At 52.7% G+C, this 21,516-nt stretch overlaps 1 protein-coding gene across 2 annotated transcripts in view; it reads right to left on the bottom strand.

Moving 5' to 3' along the window:
* The window catches only part of ano10a (anoctamin 10a), a 98,534-nt gene that overhangs the window by 33,263 nt on the left and 43,755 nt on the right, over nt 1-21,516 (bottom strand). For both annotated transcript variants that reach the window (XR_014619401.1, XM_084307905.1), the window contains exon 13: nt 1,565-1,696. Coding sequence is in view for 1 of the 2 variants with exons in the window: in XM_084307905.1 (XP_084164031.1) it covers nt 1,565-1,696 (132 nt within the window). In the remaining variant the exon portion in view is untranslated. The remainder of the gene's footprint in view (nt 1-1,564; nt 1,697-21,516) is intronic.

Consider the following 21,516-nt stretch of genomic DNA (forward strand, 5'->3'; position numbering starts at 1 on the left):
CCATACTCTGACCAGCAGCAGGTTGGTGTCTGCTCTGTGTGACGTCAGTGTTTGTGGTGAGATTAGATTATGCAACTGAAACATGCTCCGCCCCCTCGTCCCTCCACCAATCACCTCCCTCCTGCCGTGGCTCGGCAAAGTCTCGGGTAACCCGCCTCAAGACCCCGCCCTCTTCTCCTCATCCTCCAATCACGACTGCTGCTTTTCCTCCGAGACAAACGGCATGGCCTCCTCCCAGAGCCGCCGCTGACCCCCAGATGACCCCGCATGACCCCGCTCGACCCTGCATGACCCCCGCTCGACCCTGCATGACCCCCACATGACCCCCCTCCTCTCCGCCAGCATGACCCTGCATGACTCCACATGATCAATCGCTGGTGTTCCGATGTGACAGTGATTCACCAACACTGTTCCTCTGCTATCGAATCCCTCTTCATCCGCTGTCGTCCATTCTATTCCCCCCGTGAGTTCAACTCTTACATCCTCGTCTGTGTTTACATTCCTCCTGATGCTGACGTCACCGCAGCGGTAGGTATATAGAAGGATTATATGCAGGTATATTAAGACCGATATGGATATATATATATATACATACATATATATACTGTAAATATAAATATATAAATGTACTAGCATGTATTCCAAAGAAAATAGCGTGTGTGTGTATGCATGTGTGTGTATATGCGTGTGTGTATGTATATGTTTGTGTGTGTATGCATCAAGTTCAAGTTTCTTTAATAGTTGTCATAGTAAAATACAGAATACTTTTCCATTAAATGCTTTTTTCTGTATGAGCTCCTGAGAGTGTGCTAGATAAAAATAGATAAAAGTATAAAATAGAAAAGGTCAAGAGTACGTAAACAAAAAGTGTTCAGTCAATATACAATATACAATACAGAGTAAAAAAAAGAGTAACAGTGAGGTACAATGCAGCAATGTGTGTGCGTTAGAGGCCATGCGAGTGGATTTTGACTCCCGCTCCTTCCCACTCCCACAGAAATAATCCCATCCCATCCCAATCCCAAGTGAGAGTTTCAAAAAAAATCCCACTCCCTCCCACTCCCACAGAGGACTGATCCCAATCCCGTCCCAATCCCGAGCCAAACTTTTATAGAATCCCATTCCCATCCCACTCCCATTTACCAATCCTGCTCCGTTTTTCTTCCTCGGTATAAAATATGCCGGATGCAGTACTAGACTTCCGGTGTAGTTACTGTCGTTTCACTTGTGCTGCAGTGTTTTGTGACTGAATAAAAACTACGAGGGCGAGAAATGTTCAAATATCACTCCCGTCCAAATCCCGTTGATTTTTGTTGTCATAGTTCCCACTCCCTTCTGCTCCCGTTGACTTTTACTCCCGGTCCTGCCCAATCACGTGATTCAAAGTGAAATCAACTCCCATCCCGTGGGAATCCCGAAAGGATGTCATCCTCTAGTGTGCGTGTGCATGTGTGTGTGTGTGCATGTACGTATATGTGTGTGTGTGTGTGCATGTATATGTGTGTGTGCGTGTGTGTGTGCATGTACGTATATGTGTGTGTGTGCATGTGTTGTGGTGCGTTACCTCTATAGCCACCACCCACAATATGAGCTGCGTCTCCGACGACTCTGGGAAGTAGGCCTTGACTTGAGGAGCCATGGCGATCAGACCACAGTTGGTCACCACGGCGATCACACTCATGGCCTCGAAGGCGAGCTGGAGGACAGAGAGGAGGACATGAGGACAGAGAGGAGGACATGAGGACAGAGAGGAGGACATGAGGACAGAGAGGAGGACATGAGGACAGAGAGGAGGACATGAGGACAGAGAGGAGGACATGAGGACAGAGGGGAGGACATGAGGACATGAGGACAGAGGAGAGGACATGAGGACAGATGAGAGGACATGAGGACAGAGAGGTGGACATAAGGACAGAGAGGACATGAGGACAGAGAGGAGAGGACATGAGGACATGAGGACATAGAGGACATGAGGACATAGAGGACATGAGGACAGAGGGGAGGACATGAGGACAGAGAGGAGGACATGAGGACAGAGAGGAGGACATGAGGACAGAGGAGAGGACATGAGGACAGAGGAGAGGACATGAGGACAGATGAGAGGACATGAGGACAGAGAGGTGGACATAAGGACAGAGAGGAGGACATGAGGACAGAGAGGAGAGGACATGAGGACATGGCAGAGGAGAGGACATGGAGGACATGAGGACATAGAGGACATGAGGACATAGGGGAGGACATGAGGACAGAGGGGAGGACATGAGGACAGAGAGGAGGACATGAGGACAGAGAGGAGGACATGAGGACATGAGGACAGAGAGAAGGACATGAGGACAGAGAGGAGGACATGAGGACAGAGAGGAGGACATGAGGACAGAGAGGAGGACATGAGGACAGAGAGGAGGACATGAGGACAGAGAGGAGGACATGAGGACAGAGAGAAGGACATGAGGACAGAGAGGAGGACATGAGGACAGAGGAGATGACATAAGGACAGAGATGAGGACATAAGGACAGAGAGGAGGACATGACAGAGAGGAGGACATGACAGAGAGGAGGACATGACAGAGAGGAGGACATGAGGACAGATGAGAGGACATGAGGACAGAGAGGACATGAGGACAGAGGAGAGGACATGAGGACAGAGAGAAGGACATGAGGACAGAGAGGAGGACATGATGACAGAGGAGATGACATGAGGACAGAGAGGAGGACATGAGGACAGAGGGGAGGACATGAGGACAGAGGGGAGGACATGAGGACAGAGAGGACATAGATGAGGACATGAGGACAGAGATGAGGACATGAGGACAGAGATGAGGACATGAGGACATGAGGACAGAGAGGAGGACATGAGGACAGATGAGAGGAGGACATGAGGACAGAGGAGGACATGAGGACAGAGAGGAGGACATGAGGACAGATGAGATGAGGACATAGAGGAGGACATGAGGACAGAGGAGAGGACATGAGGACAGAGAGGAGGACATGAGGACAGAGAGGAGGACATGATGACAGAGAGAACATGATGACAGAGGAGGACATGATGACAGAGAGGAGGACATGACAGAGAGGAGGACATGAGGACAGAGAGCAGGACATGATGACAGAGAGGAGGACATGACAGAGAGGAGGACATGATGACAGAGAGGAGGACATGAGGACAGAGAGGAGGACATGAGGACAGAGAGAAGGACATGAGGACATAGGAGGACATGAGGACATAGGAGGACATGAGGACAGAGAGGACATGAGGACAGAGAGGAGGACATGAGGACAGAGAGGAGGACATGAGGACAGAGAGGAGGACAGGAGGACAGAGAGGAGGACAGGAGGACAGAGAGGAGGACATGATGACAGAGGAGGACATGAGGACAGAGGAGAGGACATGAGGACAGAGAGGAGGACATGAGGACAGAGAGGACAGAGGGGAGGACATGAGGACAGAGATGAGGACATGAGGACAGAGAGGAGGACATGATGACAGAGGGGAGGACATGAGGACAGAGAGGAGGACATGAGGACAGAGAGGACAGAGGGGAGGACAGGAGGACAGAGAGGAGGACAGGAGGACAGAGAGGAGGACATGATGACAGAGGAGGACATGAGGACAGAGGAGAGGACATGAGGACAGAGAGGAGGACATGAGGACAGAGAGGACAGAGGGGACGACATGAGGACAGAGATGAGGACATGAGGACAGAGAGGAGGACATGATGACAGAGGGGAGGACATGAGGACAGAGAGGAGGACATGACCGAGAGGAGGACATGAGGACAGATGAGATGAGGACATGAGGACAGAGAGGAGGACATGAGGACAGAGGAGAGGACATGAAGACAGAGAGGAGGACATGAGGACAGGACATGAGGACAGGACATGAGGACATGAGGACATGATGACAGAGAGGAGGACATGATGACAGAGAGGAGGACATGAGGACAGAGAGGAGGACATGAGGACAGAGGAGAGGACATGATGACAGAGGAGAGGACATGAGGATAGAGGGGAGGACATGAGGACAGAGGGGAGGACATGAGGACAGAGAGGAGGACATGAGGACAGAGAGGAGGACATGAGGACAGAGAGGAGGACATGAGGACAGAGAGGAGGACATGAGGACAGAGAGGAGGACATGAGGACAGAGAGGAGGACAGGAGGACAGAGAGGAGGACATGAGGACAGAGAGGAGGACATGAGGACAGGAGAGGACATGAGGACAGAGGAGAGGACATGAGGACAGAGAGGAGGACATGAGGACAGAGAGGAGGACATGATGACAGAGAGGAGGACAGAGAGGAAGACATGAGGACAGAGAGGAAGACATGAGGACAGAGAGGAGGACATGAGGACAGAGAGGAGGACATGAGGACAGAGAGGACATGAGGACAGAGAGGAGGACATGATGACAGAGAGGAGGACATGAGGACAGAGAGGAGGACATGCGGACAGAGAGGAGGACATGCGGACAGAGAGGAGGACATGAGGACAGAGAGGAGGACATGATGACAGAGAGGAAGACATGAGGAAGGAGAGAAGGACATGAGGACAGAGAGGAGGACATGAGGACAGAGAGGAGGACAGGAGGACAGAGAGGAGGACATGCGGACAGAGATGAGGACATGATGACAGAGGAGAGGACATGAGGACAGAGAGGAGGACATGAGGACAGAGGAGAGGACATGAGGACAGAGAGGAGGACATGAGGACAGAGAGGTGGACATAAGGACAGAGAGGAGGACATGAGGACAGAGGAGAGGACATGATGACAGAGAGGAGGACATGAGGACAGAGGAGAGGACATGATGACAGAGAGGAGGACATGAGGACAGAGAGGAGGACATGAGGACAGAGAGGAGGACATGAGGACAGAGAGGACATGAGGACAGAGAGGAGGACATGAGGACAGAGAGGAGGACAGGAGGACAGAGAGGAGGACATGATGACAGAGGAGGACATGATGACAGAGGAGATGACATAAGGACAGAGATGAGGACATAATGACAGAGGAGGACATGAGGACAGAGAGGAGGACATGAGGACAGAGAGGAGGACATGATGACAGAGGAGATGACATAAGGACAGAGATGAGGACATAATGACAGAGGAGGACATGAGGACAGAGAGGAGGACATGAGGACAGAGGGGAGGACATGAGGACAGAGGAGGACATGAGGACAGATGAGAGGACATGAGGACAGAGAGGAGGACATGAGGACAGAGGAGAGGACATGAGGACATAGAGGACATGAGGACAGAGGAGAGGACATGAGGACAGAGAGAAGGACATGAGGACAGAGAGGAGGACATGATGACAGAGGAGATGACATGAGGACAGAGAGAAGGACATGAGGACAGAGAGGAGGACATGACAGAGGAGAGGACATGAGGACAGAGAGAAGGACATGAGGACAGAGAGGAGGACATGAGGACAGAGAGAAGGACATGAGGACAGAGAGGAGGACATGAGGACAGAGGAGAGGACATGAGGACAGAGGGGAGGACATGAGGACAGAGGGGAGGACATGAGGACAGAGAGGACATAGATGAGGACATGAGGACAGAGATGAGGACATGAGGACAGAGATGAGGACATGAGGACAGAGGGGAGGACATGAGGACAGAGAGGAGGACATGAGGACAGATGAGAGGAGGACATGAGGACAGAGGAGGACATGAGGACAGAGAGGAGGACATGAGGACAGATGAGATGAGGACATGAGGACAGATGAGATGAGGACATAGAGGAGGACATGAGGACAGAGGAGAGGACATGAGGACAGAGAGGAGGACATGAGGACAGAGAGGAGGACATGATGACAGAGAGAACATGATGACAGAGGAGGACATGATGACAGAGAGGAGGACATGACAGAGAGGAGGACATGAGGACAGAGAGCAGGACATGATGACAGAGAGGAGGACATGATGACAGAGAGGAGGACATGATGACAGAGAGGAGGACATGATGACAGAGAGGAGGACATGAGGACAGAGAGGAGGACATGAGGACAGAGAGAAGGACATGAGGACATAGGAGGACATGAGGACAGAGAGGACATGAGGACAGAGATGAGGACATGAGGACAGAGAGGAGGACATGAGGACAGAGATGAGGACAGAGAGGAGGACATGAGGACAGAGAGGAGGACATGAGGACAGAGAGAAGGACATGTGGACAGAGAGGAGGACATGAGGACAGAGAGGAGGACAGGAGGACAGAGAGGAGGACAGGAGGACAGAGAGGAGGACATGAGGACAGAGAGGAGGACATGATGACAGAGAGGAGGACATGAGGACAGGAGATGACATGAGGACAGAGGGGAGGACATGAGGACAGAGAGGACAGAGGGGAGGACATGAGGACATAGAGGACGACATGAGGACAGAGATGAGGACATGAGGACAGAGAGGAGGACATGATGACAGAGGGGAGGACATGAGGACAGAGAGGAGGACATGACCGAGAGGAGGACATGAGGACAGATGAGATGAGGACATGAGGACAGAGAGGAGGACATGAGGACAGAGGAGAGGACATGAAGACAGAGAGGAGGACATGAGGACAGGACATGAGGACAGAGAGGAGGACATGATGACAGAGAGGAGGACATGAGGACAGAGAGGAGGACATGAGGACAGAGAGGAGGACATGAGGACAGAGAGGAGGACATGAGGACAGAGAGGAGGACATGAGGACAGAGGAGAGGACATGATGACAGAGAGGAGGACATGATGACAGAGAGGAGGACATGAGGATAGAGGGGAGGACATGAGGACAGAGAGAAGGACATGAGGACAGAGAGGAGGACATGAGGACAGAGAGGAGGACATGAGGACAGAGGAGGACATGAGGACAGAGAGGAGGACATGAGGACAGAGGAGAGGACATGATGACAGAGGACATGAGGACAGAGAGGAGGACATGAGGACAGAGAGGAGGACATGATGACAGAGAGGAGGACAGAGAGGAAGACATGAGGACAGAGAGGAGGACATGAGGACAGAGAGGACGACATGAGGACAGAGAGGACATGAGGACAGAGAGGAGGACATGATGACAGAGAGGAGGACATGAGGACAGAGAGGAGGACATACGGACAGAGAGGAGGACATGAGGACAGAGAGGAGGACATGATGACAGAGAGGAAGACATGAGGAAGGAGAGAAGGACATGAGGACAGAGAGGAGGACATGAGGACAGAGAGGAGGACATGAGGACAGAGAGGAGGACAGGAGGACAGAGAGGAGGACATGCGGACAGAGATGAGGACATGATGACAGAGGAGAGGACATGAGGACAGAGAGGAGGACATGAGGACAGAGGAGAGGACATGAGGACAGAGAGGAGGACATGAGGACAGAGAGGTGGACATAAGGACAGAGAGGAGGACATGAGGACAGAGGAGAGGACATGATGACAGAGAGGAGGACATGAGGACAGAGGAGAGGACATGATGACAGAGAGGAGGACATGAGGACAGAGAGGAGGACATGAGGACAGAGAGGAGGACATGAGGACAGAGAGGAGGACATGAGGACAGAGAGGAGGACATGAGGACAGAGAGGAGGACAGGATGACAGAGAGGAGGACATGAGGACAGAGAGGAGGACATGATGACAGAGGAGATGACATAAGGACAGAGATGAGGACATAATGACAGAGGAGGACATGAGGACAGAGAGGAGGACATGAGGACAGAGAGGAGGACATGATGACAGAGGAGATGACATAAGGACAGAGATGAGGACATAATGACAGAGGAGGACATGAGGACAGAGAGGAGGACATGAGGACAGAGGGGAGGACATGAGGACAGAGAGGAGGACATGAGGACAGATGAGAGGACATGAGGACAGAGAGGAGGACATGAGGACAGAGGAGAGGACATGAGGACATAGAGGACATGAGGACAGAGGAGAGGACATGAGGACAGAGAGAAGGACATGAGGACAGAGAGGAGGACATGATGACAGAGGAGATGACATGAGGACAGAGAGAAGGACATGAGGACAGAGAGGAGGACATGACAGAGGAGAGGACATGAGGACAGAGAGAAGGACATGAGGACAGAGAGGAGGACATGAGGACAGAGAGAAGGACATGAGGACAGAGAGGAGGACATGAGGACAGAGAGGAGGACATGAGGACAGAGAGGAGGACATGAGGACAGAGAGGAGGACATGAGGACAGAGAGAAGGACATGTGGACAGAGAGGAGGACATGAGGACAGAGAGGAGGACAGGAGGACAGAGAGGAGGACATGAGGACAGAGAGGAGGACATGATGACAGAGAGGAGGACATGAGGACAGAGAGGAGGACATGAGGACAGAGGAGAGGACATGAGGACAGAGGGGAGGACATGAGGACAGATGGGAGGACATGAGGACATAGAGGACGACATGAGGACAGAGATGAGGACATGAGGACAGAGAGGAGGACATGATGACAGAGGGGAGGACATGAGGACAGAGAGGAGGACATGACCGAGAGGAGGACATGAGGACAGAGAGGAGGACATGAGGACATGAGGACAGAGAGGAGGACATGAGGACAGAGGAGAGGACATGAAGACAGAGAGGAGGACATGAGGACAGGACATGAGGACAGAGAGGAGGACATGAGGACAGAGGAGAGGACATGAGGACAGAGAGGAGGACAGGAGGACAGAGAGGAGGACATGCGGACAGAGATGAGGACATGATGACAGAGGAGAGGACATGAGGACAGAGAGGAGGACATGAGGAGAGGACATGAGGACAGAGAGGAGGACATGAGGACAGAGAGGTGGACATAAGGACAGAGAGGAGGACATGAGGACAGAGGAGAGGACATGATGACAGAGAGGAGGACATGAGGACAGAGGAGAGGACATGATGACAGAGAGGAGGACATGAGGACAGAGAGGAGGACATGAGGACAGAGAGGAGGACATGAGGACAGAGAGGACATGAGGACAGAGAGGAGGACATGAGGACAGAGAGGAGGACATGAGGACAGAGAGGAGGACAGGATGACAGAGAGGAGGACATGAGGACAGAGAGGAGGACATGATGACAGAGGAGATGACATAAGGACAGAGATGAGGACATAATGACAGAGGAGGACATGAGGACAGAGAGGAGGACATGAGGACAGAGAGGAGGACATGATGACAGAGGAGATGACATAAGGACAGAGATGAGGACATAATGACAGAGGAGGACATGAGGACAGAGAGGAGGACATGAGGACAGAGGGGAGGACATGAGGACAGAGAGGAGGACATGAGGACAGATGAGAGGACATGAGGACAGATGAGAGGACATGAGGACAGAGAGGAGGACATGAGGACATAGAGGACATGAGGACAGAGGAGAGGACATGAGGACAGAGAGAAGGACATGAGGACAGAGAGGAGGACATGATGACAGAGGAGATGACATGAGGACAGAGAGAAGGACATGAGGACAGAGAGGAGGACATGACAGAGGAGAGGACATGAGGACAGAGAGAAGGACATGAGGACAGAGAGGAGGACATGAGGACAGAGAGAAGGACATGAGGACAGAGAGGAGGACATGAGGACAGAGAGGAGGACATGAGGACAGAGAGGAGGACATGAGGACAGAGAGGAGGACATGAGGACAGAGAGAAGGACATGTGGACAGAGAGGAGGACATGAGGACAGAGAGGAGGACAGGAGGACAGAGAGGAGGACATGAGGACAGAGAGGAGGACATGATGACAGAGAGGAGGACATGAGGACAGAGAGGAGGACATGAGGACAGAGGAGAGGACATGAGGACAGAGGGGAGGACATGAGGACAGAGGGGAGGACATGAGGACATAGAGGACGACATGAGGACATGAGGACAGAGAGGAGGACATGATGACAGAGGGGAGGACATGAGGACAGAGAGGAGGACATGACCGAGAGGAGGACATGAGGACAGAGAGGAGGACATGAGGACATGAGGACAGAGAGGAGGACATGAGGACAGAGGAGAGGACATGAAGACAGAGAGGAGGACATGAGGACAGGACATGAGGACAGAGAGGAGGACATGAGGACAGAGAGGAGGACATGAGGACATGAGGACAGAGAGGAGGACATGAGGACAGAGAGGAGGACATGAGGACAGAGGAGAGGACATGATGACAGAGGAGAGGACATGATGACAGAGAGGAGGACATGAGGATAGAGGGGAGGACATGAGGACAGAGAGAAGGACATGAGGACAGAGAGGAGGACATGAGGACAGAGAGGAGGACATGAGGACAGAGAGGAGGACATGAGGACAGAGAGGAGGACAGGAGGACAGAGATGAGGACATGAGGACAGAGGAGAGGACATGAGGACAGAGGAGAGGACATGAGGACAGAGGAGAGGACATGAGGACAGAGAGGAGGACATGAGGACAGATAGGAGGACAGAGAGGAAGACATGAGGACAGAGAGGAGGACATGAGGACAGAGAGGAGGACATGAGGACAGAGAGGACATGAGGACAGAGAGGAGGACATGATGACAGAGAGGAGGACATGAGGACAGAGAGGAGGACATGAGGACAGAGAGGAGGACATGAGGACAGAGAGGAGGACATGAGGACAGAGAGGAGGACATGATGACAGAGAGGAAGACATGAGGAAGGAGAGAAGGACATGAGGACAGAGAGGAGGACATGAGGACAGAGGAGGACAGGAGGACAGAGAGGAGGACATGCGGACAGAGATGAGGACATGATGACAGAGGAGAGGACATGAGGACAGAGAGGAGGACATGAGGACAGAGGAGAGGACATGAGGACAGAGAGGAGGACATGAGGACAGAGGAGAGGACATGATGACAGAGAGGAGGACATGAGGACAGAGGAGAGGACATGATGACAGAGAGGAGGACATGAGGACAGAGAGGAGGACATGAGGACAGAGAGGAGGACATGAGGACAGAGAGAAGGACATGAGGACAGAGAGGAGGACATGAGGACAGAGAGGAGGACAGGAGGACAGAGAGGAGGACATGATGACAGAGGAGATGACATAAGGACAGAGATGAGGACATAATGACAGGGGAGGACATGAGGACAGAGAGGAGGACATGAGGACAGAGAGGAGGACATGATGACAGAGGAGATGACATAAGGACAGAGATGAGGACATAATGACAGAGGAGGACATGAGGACAGAGAGGAGGACATGAGGACAGAGGGGAGGACATGAGGACAGAGGGGAGGACATGATGACAGAGAGGAGGACATGAGGACAGATGAGAGGACATGAGGACAGAGGAGAGGACATGAGGACATAGAGGACATGAGGACATAGAGGACATGAGGACAGAGGAGAGGACATGAGGACAGAGAGAAGGACATGAGGACAGAGAGGAGGACATGATGACAGAGGAGATGACATGAGGACAGAGAGAAGGACATGAGGACAGAGAGGAGGACATGACAGAGGAGAGGACATGAGGACAGAGAGAAGGACATGAGGACAGAGAGGAGGACATGAGGACAGGACATGAGGACAGAGGAGAGGACATGAGGACAGAGATGAGGACATGAGGACAGAGAGAAGGACATGAGGACAGAGATGAGGACATGAGGACAGAGATGAGGACATGATGACAGAGGAGAGGACATGATGACAGAGAGGAGGACATGATGACAGAGAGGAGGACATGAGGACAGAGAGGAGGACAGGAGGACAGAGAGGAGGACAGAGATGAGGACATGAGGACAGAGGAGAGGACATGAGGACAGAGAGGAGGACATGAGGACAGAGAGGAGGACATGAGGACAGAGGAGAGGACATGAGGACAGAGAGGAGGACATGACAGAGAGGAGGACATGAGGACAGAGAGGAGGACATGAGGACAGAGAGGAGGACATGAGGACAGAGAGGAGGACATGAGGACAGAGATGAGGACATGAGGACAGAGGGGAGGACATGAGGACAGAGAGGAGGACATGAGGACAGATAGGACATGAGGACAGAGAGGAGGACATAAGGACAGAGAGGAGGACATGAGGACAGAGAGGAGGACATGAGGACAGATAGGAGGACATGACAGAGAGGAGGACATGAGGACAGAGAGGAGGACAGAGAGGACAGAGGGGAGGACATGAGGACAGAGGAGGACAGAGAGGACATGAGGAGGACATGAGGACAGAGGAGAGGACATGAGGACAGAGGAGAGGACATGAGGACAGAGAGGAGGACATGAGGACAGAGGAGAGGACATGAGGACAGAGAGGAGGACATGAGGACAGAGAGGAGGACATGAGGACAGAGAGAAGGACATGATGACAGAGAGGAGGACAGAGAGGAAGACATGAGGACAGAGAGAAGGACAGAGAGGAGGACATGAGGACAGAGAGGAGGACATGAGGACAGAGAGGAGGACATGAGGACAGAGAGAAGGACATGAGGACAGAGAGGAGGACATGAGGACAGAGAGGAGGACATGAGGACAGAGAGAAGGACATGAGGACAGAGAGGAGGACAGGAGGACAGAGAGGAGGACATGAGGACAGAGAGGAGGACATGATGACAGAGAGGAGGACATGATGACAGAGAGGAGGACATGAGGACAGAGAGGAGGACAGGAGGACAGAGAGGAGGACATGACAGAGGGGAGGACATGACAGAGAGGAGGACAGAGAGGAGGACATGAGGACAGAGAGGAGGACATGAGGACAGAGAGGAGGACATGAGGACAGAGAGGAGGGCATGAGGACATAGAGGACATGAGGACAGAGAGGAGGACATGAGGACAGAGAGGAGGACATGAGGACAGAGGGGAGGACATGAGGACATAGAGGACATGAGGACAGAGAGGAGGACATGAGGACAGAGATGAGGACATGAGGACAGAGAGGAGGACAGAGAGGACAGAGAGGAGGACATGAGGACAGAGGAGAGGACATGAGGACAGAGGAGAGGACATGAGGACAGAGGAGAGGACATGAGGACAGAGAGGAGGACAGAGAGGAGGACATGAGGACAGAGAGGAGGACATGAGGACATAGAGGAGGACATGAGGACAGAGAGGAGGACATGAGGACAGAGGAGGACATGAGGACAGAGAGGACATGAGGACAGATGAGAGGACATGAGGACAGAGAGGAGGACATGAGGACAGAGAGGAGGACATGAGGACAGAGAGGAGGACATGATGACAGAGAGGAGGACATGAGGACAGAGAGGACATGAGGACAGATGAGAGGACATGAGGACAGATGAGAGGACATGAGGACAGAGAGGAGGACATGAGGACAGAGAGGAGGACATGGGGACAGAGAGGACATGATGACAGAGGAGGACATGAGGACAGATGGGAGGACATGAGGACATGAGGGGAGGGGAGGACATGAGGACAGAGATGAGGACATGAGGACAGAGAGGAGGACATGAGGACAGAGAGGAGGACATGACAGAGAGGAGGACATTAGGACAGAGAGGAGGACATGAGGACAGAGAGGAGGACAGAGAGGACAGATAGGAGGACAGATAGGAGGACATGAGGACAGATGAGAGGACATGAGGACAGAGAGGAGGACATGAGTACAGATGAGAGGACATGAGGACAGAGAGGAGGACATGAGGACAGAGAGGAGGACATGAGGACAGAGAGGAGGACATGAGGACAGAGGAGAGGACATGAGGAAAGAGAGGACATGAGGACAGAGGGGAGGACATGACAGAGAGGAGGACATGAGGAGGACATGACAGAGAGAAGGACATGAGGACAGAGAGGAGGACATGAGAGAGGAGGACATGATGACAGAGGAGAGGACATGATAGGAGAGGACATGAGGACAGAGAGGACATGAGGACATAGATGAGGACATGACAGAGAGGAGGACATGAGGACAGAGGAGAGGACATGATGCCAGAGGAGAGGACATGAGGACAGAGAGGACATAGATGAAGACATGAGGACAGGACATGAGGACAGAGGAGAGGACATGAGGACAGAGAGGAGGACATGAGGACAGAGAGGAGGACATGAGGACAGAGAGGAGGACATGAGGACAGAGAGGAGGACATGACAGAGAGGAGGACATGATGACAGAGAGGAGGACATGAGGACAGGACATGAGGAAAGAGAGGACATGAGGACAGGACATGACAGAGATGAGGACATGAGGACAGATGAGGGCATGAGGACAGAGAGGAGGACATGAGGAAAGAGAGGACATGAGGACAGGACATGACAGAGATGAGGACATGAGGACAGATGAGAGGACATGAGGACAGAGAGGAGGACATGAGGAAAGAGAGGACATGAGGACAGGACATGACAGAGATGAGGACATGAGGACAGATGAGAGGACATGAGGACAGAGAGGAGGACATGAGGACAGATAGGAGGACATGAGGACAGAGAGGAGGACATGACAGAGAGGAGGACATGAGGACAGAGAGGAGGACATGAGGACAGAGAGGAGGACATGAGGACAGAGGAGAGGACATGAGGAAAGAGAGGACATGAGGACAGAGGGGAGGACATGACAGAGAGGAGGACATGAGGAGGACATGACAGAGAGAAGGACATGAGGACAGAGAGGAGGACATGAGAGAGGAGGACATGATGACAGAGGAGAGGACATGATAGGAGAGGACATGAGGACAGAGAGGACATGAGGACATAGATGAGGACATGACAGAGAGGAGGACATGAGGACAGAGGAGAGGACATGATGCCAGAGGAGAGGACATGAGGACAGAGAGGACATAGATGAAGACATGAGGACAGGACATGAGGACAGAGGAGAGGACATGAGGACAGAGAGGAGGACATGAGGACAGAGAGGAGGACATGAGGACAGAGAGGAGGACATGAGGACAGAGAGGAGGACATGACAGAGAGGAGGACATGATGACAGAGAGGAGGACATGAGGACAGGGCATGAGGAAAGAGAGGACATGAGGACAGGACATGACAGAGATGAGGACATGAGGACAGATGAGGACATGAGGACAGAGAGGAGGACATGAGGAAAGAGAGGACATGAGGACAGGACATGACAGAGATGAGGACATGAGGACAGATGAGGACATGAGGACAGAGAGGAGGACATGAGGACAGATAGGAGGACATGAGGACAGAGAGGAGGACATGACAGAGAGGAGGACATGAGGACAGAGAGGAGGACATGAGGAGGACATGAGGACAGAGGAGAGGACATGAGGAAAGAGAGGACATGAGGACAGAGGGGAGGACATGACAGAGAGGAGGACATGAGGACATGAGGACAGAGAGGAGGACATGAGGACAGAGAGGAGGACATGACAGAGAGGAGGACATGACAGAGGAGAGGACATGATAAGAGAGGACATGAGGACAGAGAGGACATGAGGACATAGATGAGGACATGACAGAGAGGAGGACATGAGGACAGAGGAGAGGACATGATGCCAGAGGAGAGGACATGAGGACAGAGAGGACATAGATGAGGACATGAGGACAGAGGAGAGGACATGAGGACAGAGAGGAGGACATGAGGACAGAGAGGAGGACATGATGACAGAGAGGAGGACATGATGACAGAGAGGAGGACATGAGGACAGAGAGGAGGACATGAGGACAGGACATGAGGAAAGAGAGGACATGAGGACAGGACATGACAGATGAGGACATGACAGATGAGAGGACATGAGGACAGAGGAGGACATGAGGACAGAGAGGAGGACATGAGTACAGATGAGAGGACATGACAGAGAGGAGGACATGAGTACAGATGAGGACATGACAGAGAGGAGGACATGAGGACAGAGAGGAGGACATGAGGACAGAGAGGAGGACATGAGGACAGAGAGGAGGACATGAGGACAGAGGAGAGGACATGAGGAAAGAGAGGACATGAGGACAGAGGGGAGGACATGACAGAGAGGAGGACATGAGGACAGAGAGGAGGACATGAGGACATAGAGGACAGAGAGGAGGACATGAGGACATAGAGGACATGAGGACAGAGGGGAGGACATGAGGACATAGAGGACATGAGGACAGAGGAGGACATGAGGACAGAGATGAGGACATGAGGACAGAGAGGAGGACAGAGATGACAGAGAGGAGGACATGAGGACAGAGGAGAGGACATGAGGACAGAGGAGAGGACATGAGGACAGAGAGGACATGAGGACAGAGAGGAGGACAGAGAGGAGGACATGAGGACAGAGAGGAGGACATGAGGACAGAGAGGAGGACATGAGGACAGAGAGGACGACATGAGGACAGAGAGGACATGAGGACAGATGAGAGGACATGAGGACAGAGAGGAGGACATGAGGACAGAGAGGAGGACATGAGGACAGAGAGGAGGACATGATGACAGAGAGGAGGACATGATGACAGAGAGGAGGACATGAGGACAGATGAGAGGACATGAGGACAGATGAGAGGACATGAGGACAGATGAGAGGACATGAGGGCAGAGAGGAGGACATGAGGACAGAGAGGAGGACATGAGGACAGAGAGGACATGATGACAGAGGAGGACATGAGGACAGAGGGGAGGACATGAGGACATAGGGGAGGGGAGGACATGAGGACAGAGATGAGGACATGAGGACATAGAGGAGGACATGAGGACAGAGAGGAGGACATGAGGACAGAGAGGAGGACATGAGGACAGAGAGGAGGACATTAGGACAGAGAGGAGGACATGAGGACAGAGAGGAGGACATGATGACAGAGAGGAGGACAGAGAGGACAGATAGGAGGACATGAGGACAGATGAGAGGACATGACAGAGAGGAGGACATGAGTACAGATGAGAGGACATGAGGACAGAGAGGAGGACATGAGGACAGAGAGGAGGACATGACAGAGAGGAGGACATGAGGACAGAGAGGAGGACATGAGGACAGAGGAGAGGACATGAAGACAGAGAGGAGGACATGAGGACAGGACATGAGGACAGAGAGGAGGACATGAGGACAGAGGAGAGGACATGAGGACAGAGAGGAGGACAGGAGGACAGAGAGGAGGACATGCGGACAGAGATGAGGACATGATGACAGAGGAGAGGACATGAGGACAGAGAGGAGGACATGAGGACAGAGGAGAGGACATGAGGACAGAGAGGAGGACATGAGGACAGAGAGGTGGACATAAGGACAGAGAGGAGGACATGAGGACAGAGGAGAGGACATGATGACAGAGAGGAGGACATGAGGACAGAGGAGAGGACATGATGACAGAGAGGAGGACATGAGGACAGAGAGGAGGACATGAGGACAGAGAGGAGGACATGAGGACAGAGAGGACATGAGGACAGAGAGGAGGACATGAGGACAGAGAGGAGGACATGAGGACAGAGAGGAGGACAGGATGACAGAGAGGAGGACATGAGGACAGAGAGGAGGACATGATGACAGAGGAGATGACATAAGGACAGAGATGAGGACATAATGACAGAGGAGGACATGAGGACAGAGAGGAGGACATGAGGACAGAGAGGAGGACATGATGACAGAGGAGATGACATAAGGACAGAGATGAGGACATAATGACAGAGGAGGACATGAGGACAGAGAGGAGGACATGAGGACAGAGGGGAGGACATGAGGACAGAGAGGAGGACATGAGGACAGATGAGAGGACATGAGGACAGAGAGGAGGACATGAGGACAGAGGAGAGGACATGAGGACATAGAGGACATGAGGACAGAGGAGAGGACATGAGGACAGAGAGAAGGACATGAGGACAGAGAGGAGGACATGATGACAGAGGAGATGACATGAGGACAGAGAGAAGGACATGAGGACAGAGAGGAGGACATGACAGAGGAGAGGACATGAGGACAGAGAGAAGGACATGAGGACAGAGAGGAGGACATGAGGACAGAGAGAAGGACATGAGGACAGAGAGGAGGACATGAGGACAGAGAGGAGGACATGAGGACAGAGAGGAGGACATGAGGACAGAGAGGAGGACATGAGGACAGAGAGAAGGACATGTGGACAGAGAGGAGGACAGGAGGACAGAGAGGAGGACATGAGGACAGAGAGGAGGACATGATGACAGAGAGGAGGACATGAGGACAGAGAGGAGGACATGAGGACAGAGGAGAGGACATGAGGACAGAGGGGAGGACATGAGGACAGAGGGGAGGACATGAGGACAGAGAGGACGACATGAGGACATGAGGACAGAGAGGAGGACATGATGACAGAGGGGAGGACATGAGGACAGAGAGGAGGACATGACCGAGAGGAGGACATGAGGACAGAGAGGAGGACATGAGGACAGAGAGGAGGACATGAGGACAGAGGAGAGGACATGAAGACAGAGAGGAGGACATGAGGACAGGACATGAGGACAGAGAGGAGGACATGAGGACAGAGAGGAGGACATGATGACAGAGAGGAGGACATGAGGACATGAGGACAGAGAGGAGGACATGAGGACAGAGAGGAGGACATGAGGACAGAGGAGAGGACATGATGACAGAGGAGAGGACATGATGACAGAGAGGAGGACATGAGGATAGAGGGGAGGACATGAGGACAGAGAGAAGGACATGAGGACAGAGAGGAGGACATGAGGACAGAGAGGAGGACATGAGGACAGAGAAGAGGACATGAGGACAGAGAGGAGGACAGGAGGACAGAGATGAGGACATGAGGACAGAGGAGAGGACATGAGGACAGAGGAGAGGACATGAGGACAGAGGAGAGGACATGAGGACAGAGAGGAGGACATGAGGACAGATAGGAGGACAGAGAGGAAGACATGAGGACAGAGAGGAGGACATGAGGACAGAGAGGAGGACATGAGGACAGAGAGGACATGAGGACAGAGAGGAGGACATGATGACAGAGAGGAGGACATGAGGACAGAGAGGAGGACATGAGGACAGAGAGGAGGACATGAGGACAGAGAGGAGGACATGAGGACAGAGAGGAGGACATGATGACAGAGAGGAAGACATGAGGAAGGAGAGAAGGACATGAGGACAGAGAGGAGGACATGAGGACAGAGGAGGACAGGAGGACAGAGAGGAGGACATGCGGACAGAGATGAGGACATGATGACAGAGGAGAGGACATGAGGACAGAGAGGAGGACATGAGGACAGAGGAGAGGACATGAGGACAGAGAGGAGGACATGAGGACAGAGGAGAGGACATGAGGACAGAGAGGAGGACATGAGGACAGAGGAGAGGACATGATGACAGAGAGGAGGACATGAGGACAGATAGGAGGACATGAGGACAGAGAGGAGGACATGAGGACAGAGAGAAGGACATGAGGACAGAGAGGAGGACATGAGGACAGAGAGGAGGACAGGAGGACATGATGACAGAGGAGATGACATAAGGACAGAGATGAGGACATAATGACAGGGGAGGACATGAGGACAGAGATGAGGACATAATGACAGAGGAGGACATGAGGACAGAGAGGAGGACATGAGGACAGAGGGGAGGACATGAGGACAGAGGGGAGGACATGATGACAGAGAGGAGGACATGAGGACAGATGAGAGGACATGAGGACAGAGGAGAGGACATGAGGACAGAGAGAAGGACATGAGGACAGAGAGGAGGACATGATGACAGAGGAGATGACATGAGGACAGAGAGAAGGACATGAGGACAGAACATGAGGACAGAGAGAAGGACATGAGGACAGAGAGGAGGACATGAGGACAGGACATGAGGACAGAGGAGAGGACATGAGGACAGAGATGAGGACATGAGGACAGAGAGAAGGACATGAGGACAGAGATGAGGACATGAGGACAGAGATGAGGACATGATGACAGAGGAGAGGACATGATGACAGAGAGGAGGACATGATGACAGAGAGGAGGACATGAGGACAGAGAGGAGGACAGGAGGACAGAGAGGAGGACAGAGATGAGGACATGAGGACAGAGGAGAGGACATGAGGACAGAGGAGAGGACATGAGGACAGAGAGGAGGACATGAGGACAGAGGAGAGGACATGACAGAGAGGAGGACATGACAGAGAGGAGGACATGAGGACAGAGAGGAGGACATGAGGACAGAGAGGAGGACATGAGGACAGAGAGGAGGACATGAGGACAGAGATGAGGACATGAGGACAGAGGGGAGGACATGAGGACAGAGAGGAGGACATGAGGACAGATAGGACATGAGGACAGAGAGGAGGACATAAGGACAGAGAGGAGGACATGAGGACAGAGAGGAGGACATGAGGACAGATAGGAGGACATGACAGAGAGGAGGACATGAGGACAGAGAGGAGGACAGAGAGGACAGAGGGGAGGACATGAGGACAGAGGAGGACAGAGAGGACATGAGGAGGACATGAGGACAGAGGAGAGGACATGAGGACAGAGGAGAGGACATGAGGACAGAGAGGAGGACATGAGGACAGAGGAGAGGACATGAGGACAGAGAGGAGGACATGAGGACAGAGAGGAGGACATGAGGACAGAGAGAAGGACATGATGACAGAGAGGAGGACAGAGAGGAAGACATGAGGACAGAGAGAAGGACAGAGAGGAGGACATGAGGACAGAGAGGAGGACATGAGGACAGAGAGGAGGACATGAGGACAGAGAGAAGGACATGAGGACAGAGAGGAGGACATGAGGACAGAGAGGAGGACATGAGGACAGAGAGAAGGACATGAGGACAGAGAGGAGGACAGGAGGACAGAGAGGAGGACATGAGGACAGAGAGGAGGACATGATGACAGAGAGGAGGACATGATGACAGAGAGGAGGACATGAGGACAGAGAGGAGGACAGGAGGACAGAGAGGAGGACATGACAGAGGGGAGGACATGACAGAGAGGAGGACAGAGAGGAGGACATGAGGACAGAGAGGAGGACATGAGGACAGAGAGGAGGACATGAGGACATAGAGGACATGAGGACAGAGAGGAGGGCATGAGGACATAGAGGACATGAGGACAGAGAGGAGGACATGAGGACAGAGAGGAGGACATGAGGACAGAGGGGAGGACATGAGGACATAGAGGACATGAGGACAGAGAGGAGGACATGAGGACAGAGATGAGGACATGAGGACAGAGAGGAGGACAGAGAGGACAGAGAGGAGGACATGAGGACAGAGGAGAGGACATGAGGACAGAGGAGAGGACATGAGGACAGAGGAGAGGACATGAGGACAGAGAGGAGGACAGAGAGGAGGACATGAGGACAGAGAGGAGGACATGAGGACAGAGAGGAGGACATGAGGACAGAGAGGAGGACATGAGGACAGAGGAGGACATGAGGACAGAGAGGACATGAGGACAGATGAGAGGACATGAGGACAGAGAGGAGGACATGAGGACAGAGAGGAGGACATGAGGACAGAGAGGAGGACATGATGACAGAGAGGAGGACATGATGACAGAGAGGAGGACATGAGGACAGAGAGGACATGAGGACAGATGAGAGGACATGAGGACAGATGAGAGGACATGAGGACAGAGAGGAGGACATGAGGACAGAGATGAGGACATGGGGACAGAGAGGACATGATGACAGAGGAGGACATGAGGACAGATGGGAGGACAT

This window comes from Notolepis coatsorum (assembly GCF_963971535.1).
Source record: "Notolepis coatsorum genome assembly, chromosome: 2".
Taxonomy (NCBI): Eukaryota; Metazoa; Chordata; class Actinopteri; order Aulopiformes; family Paralepididae; genus Notolepis; species Notolepis coatsorum.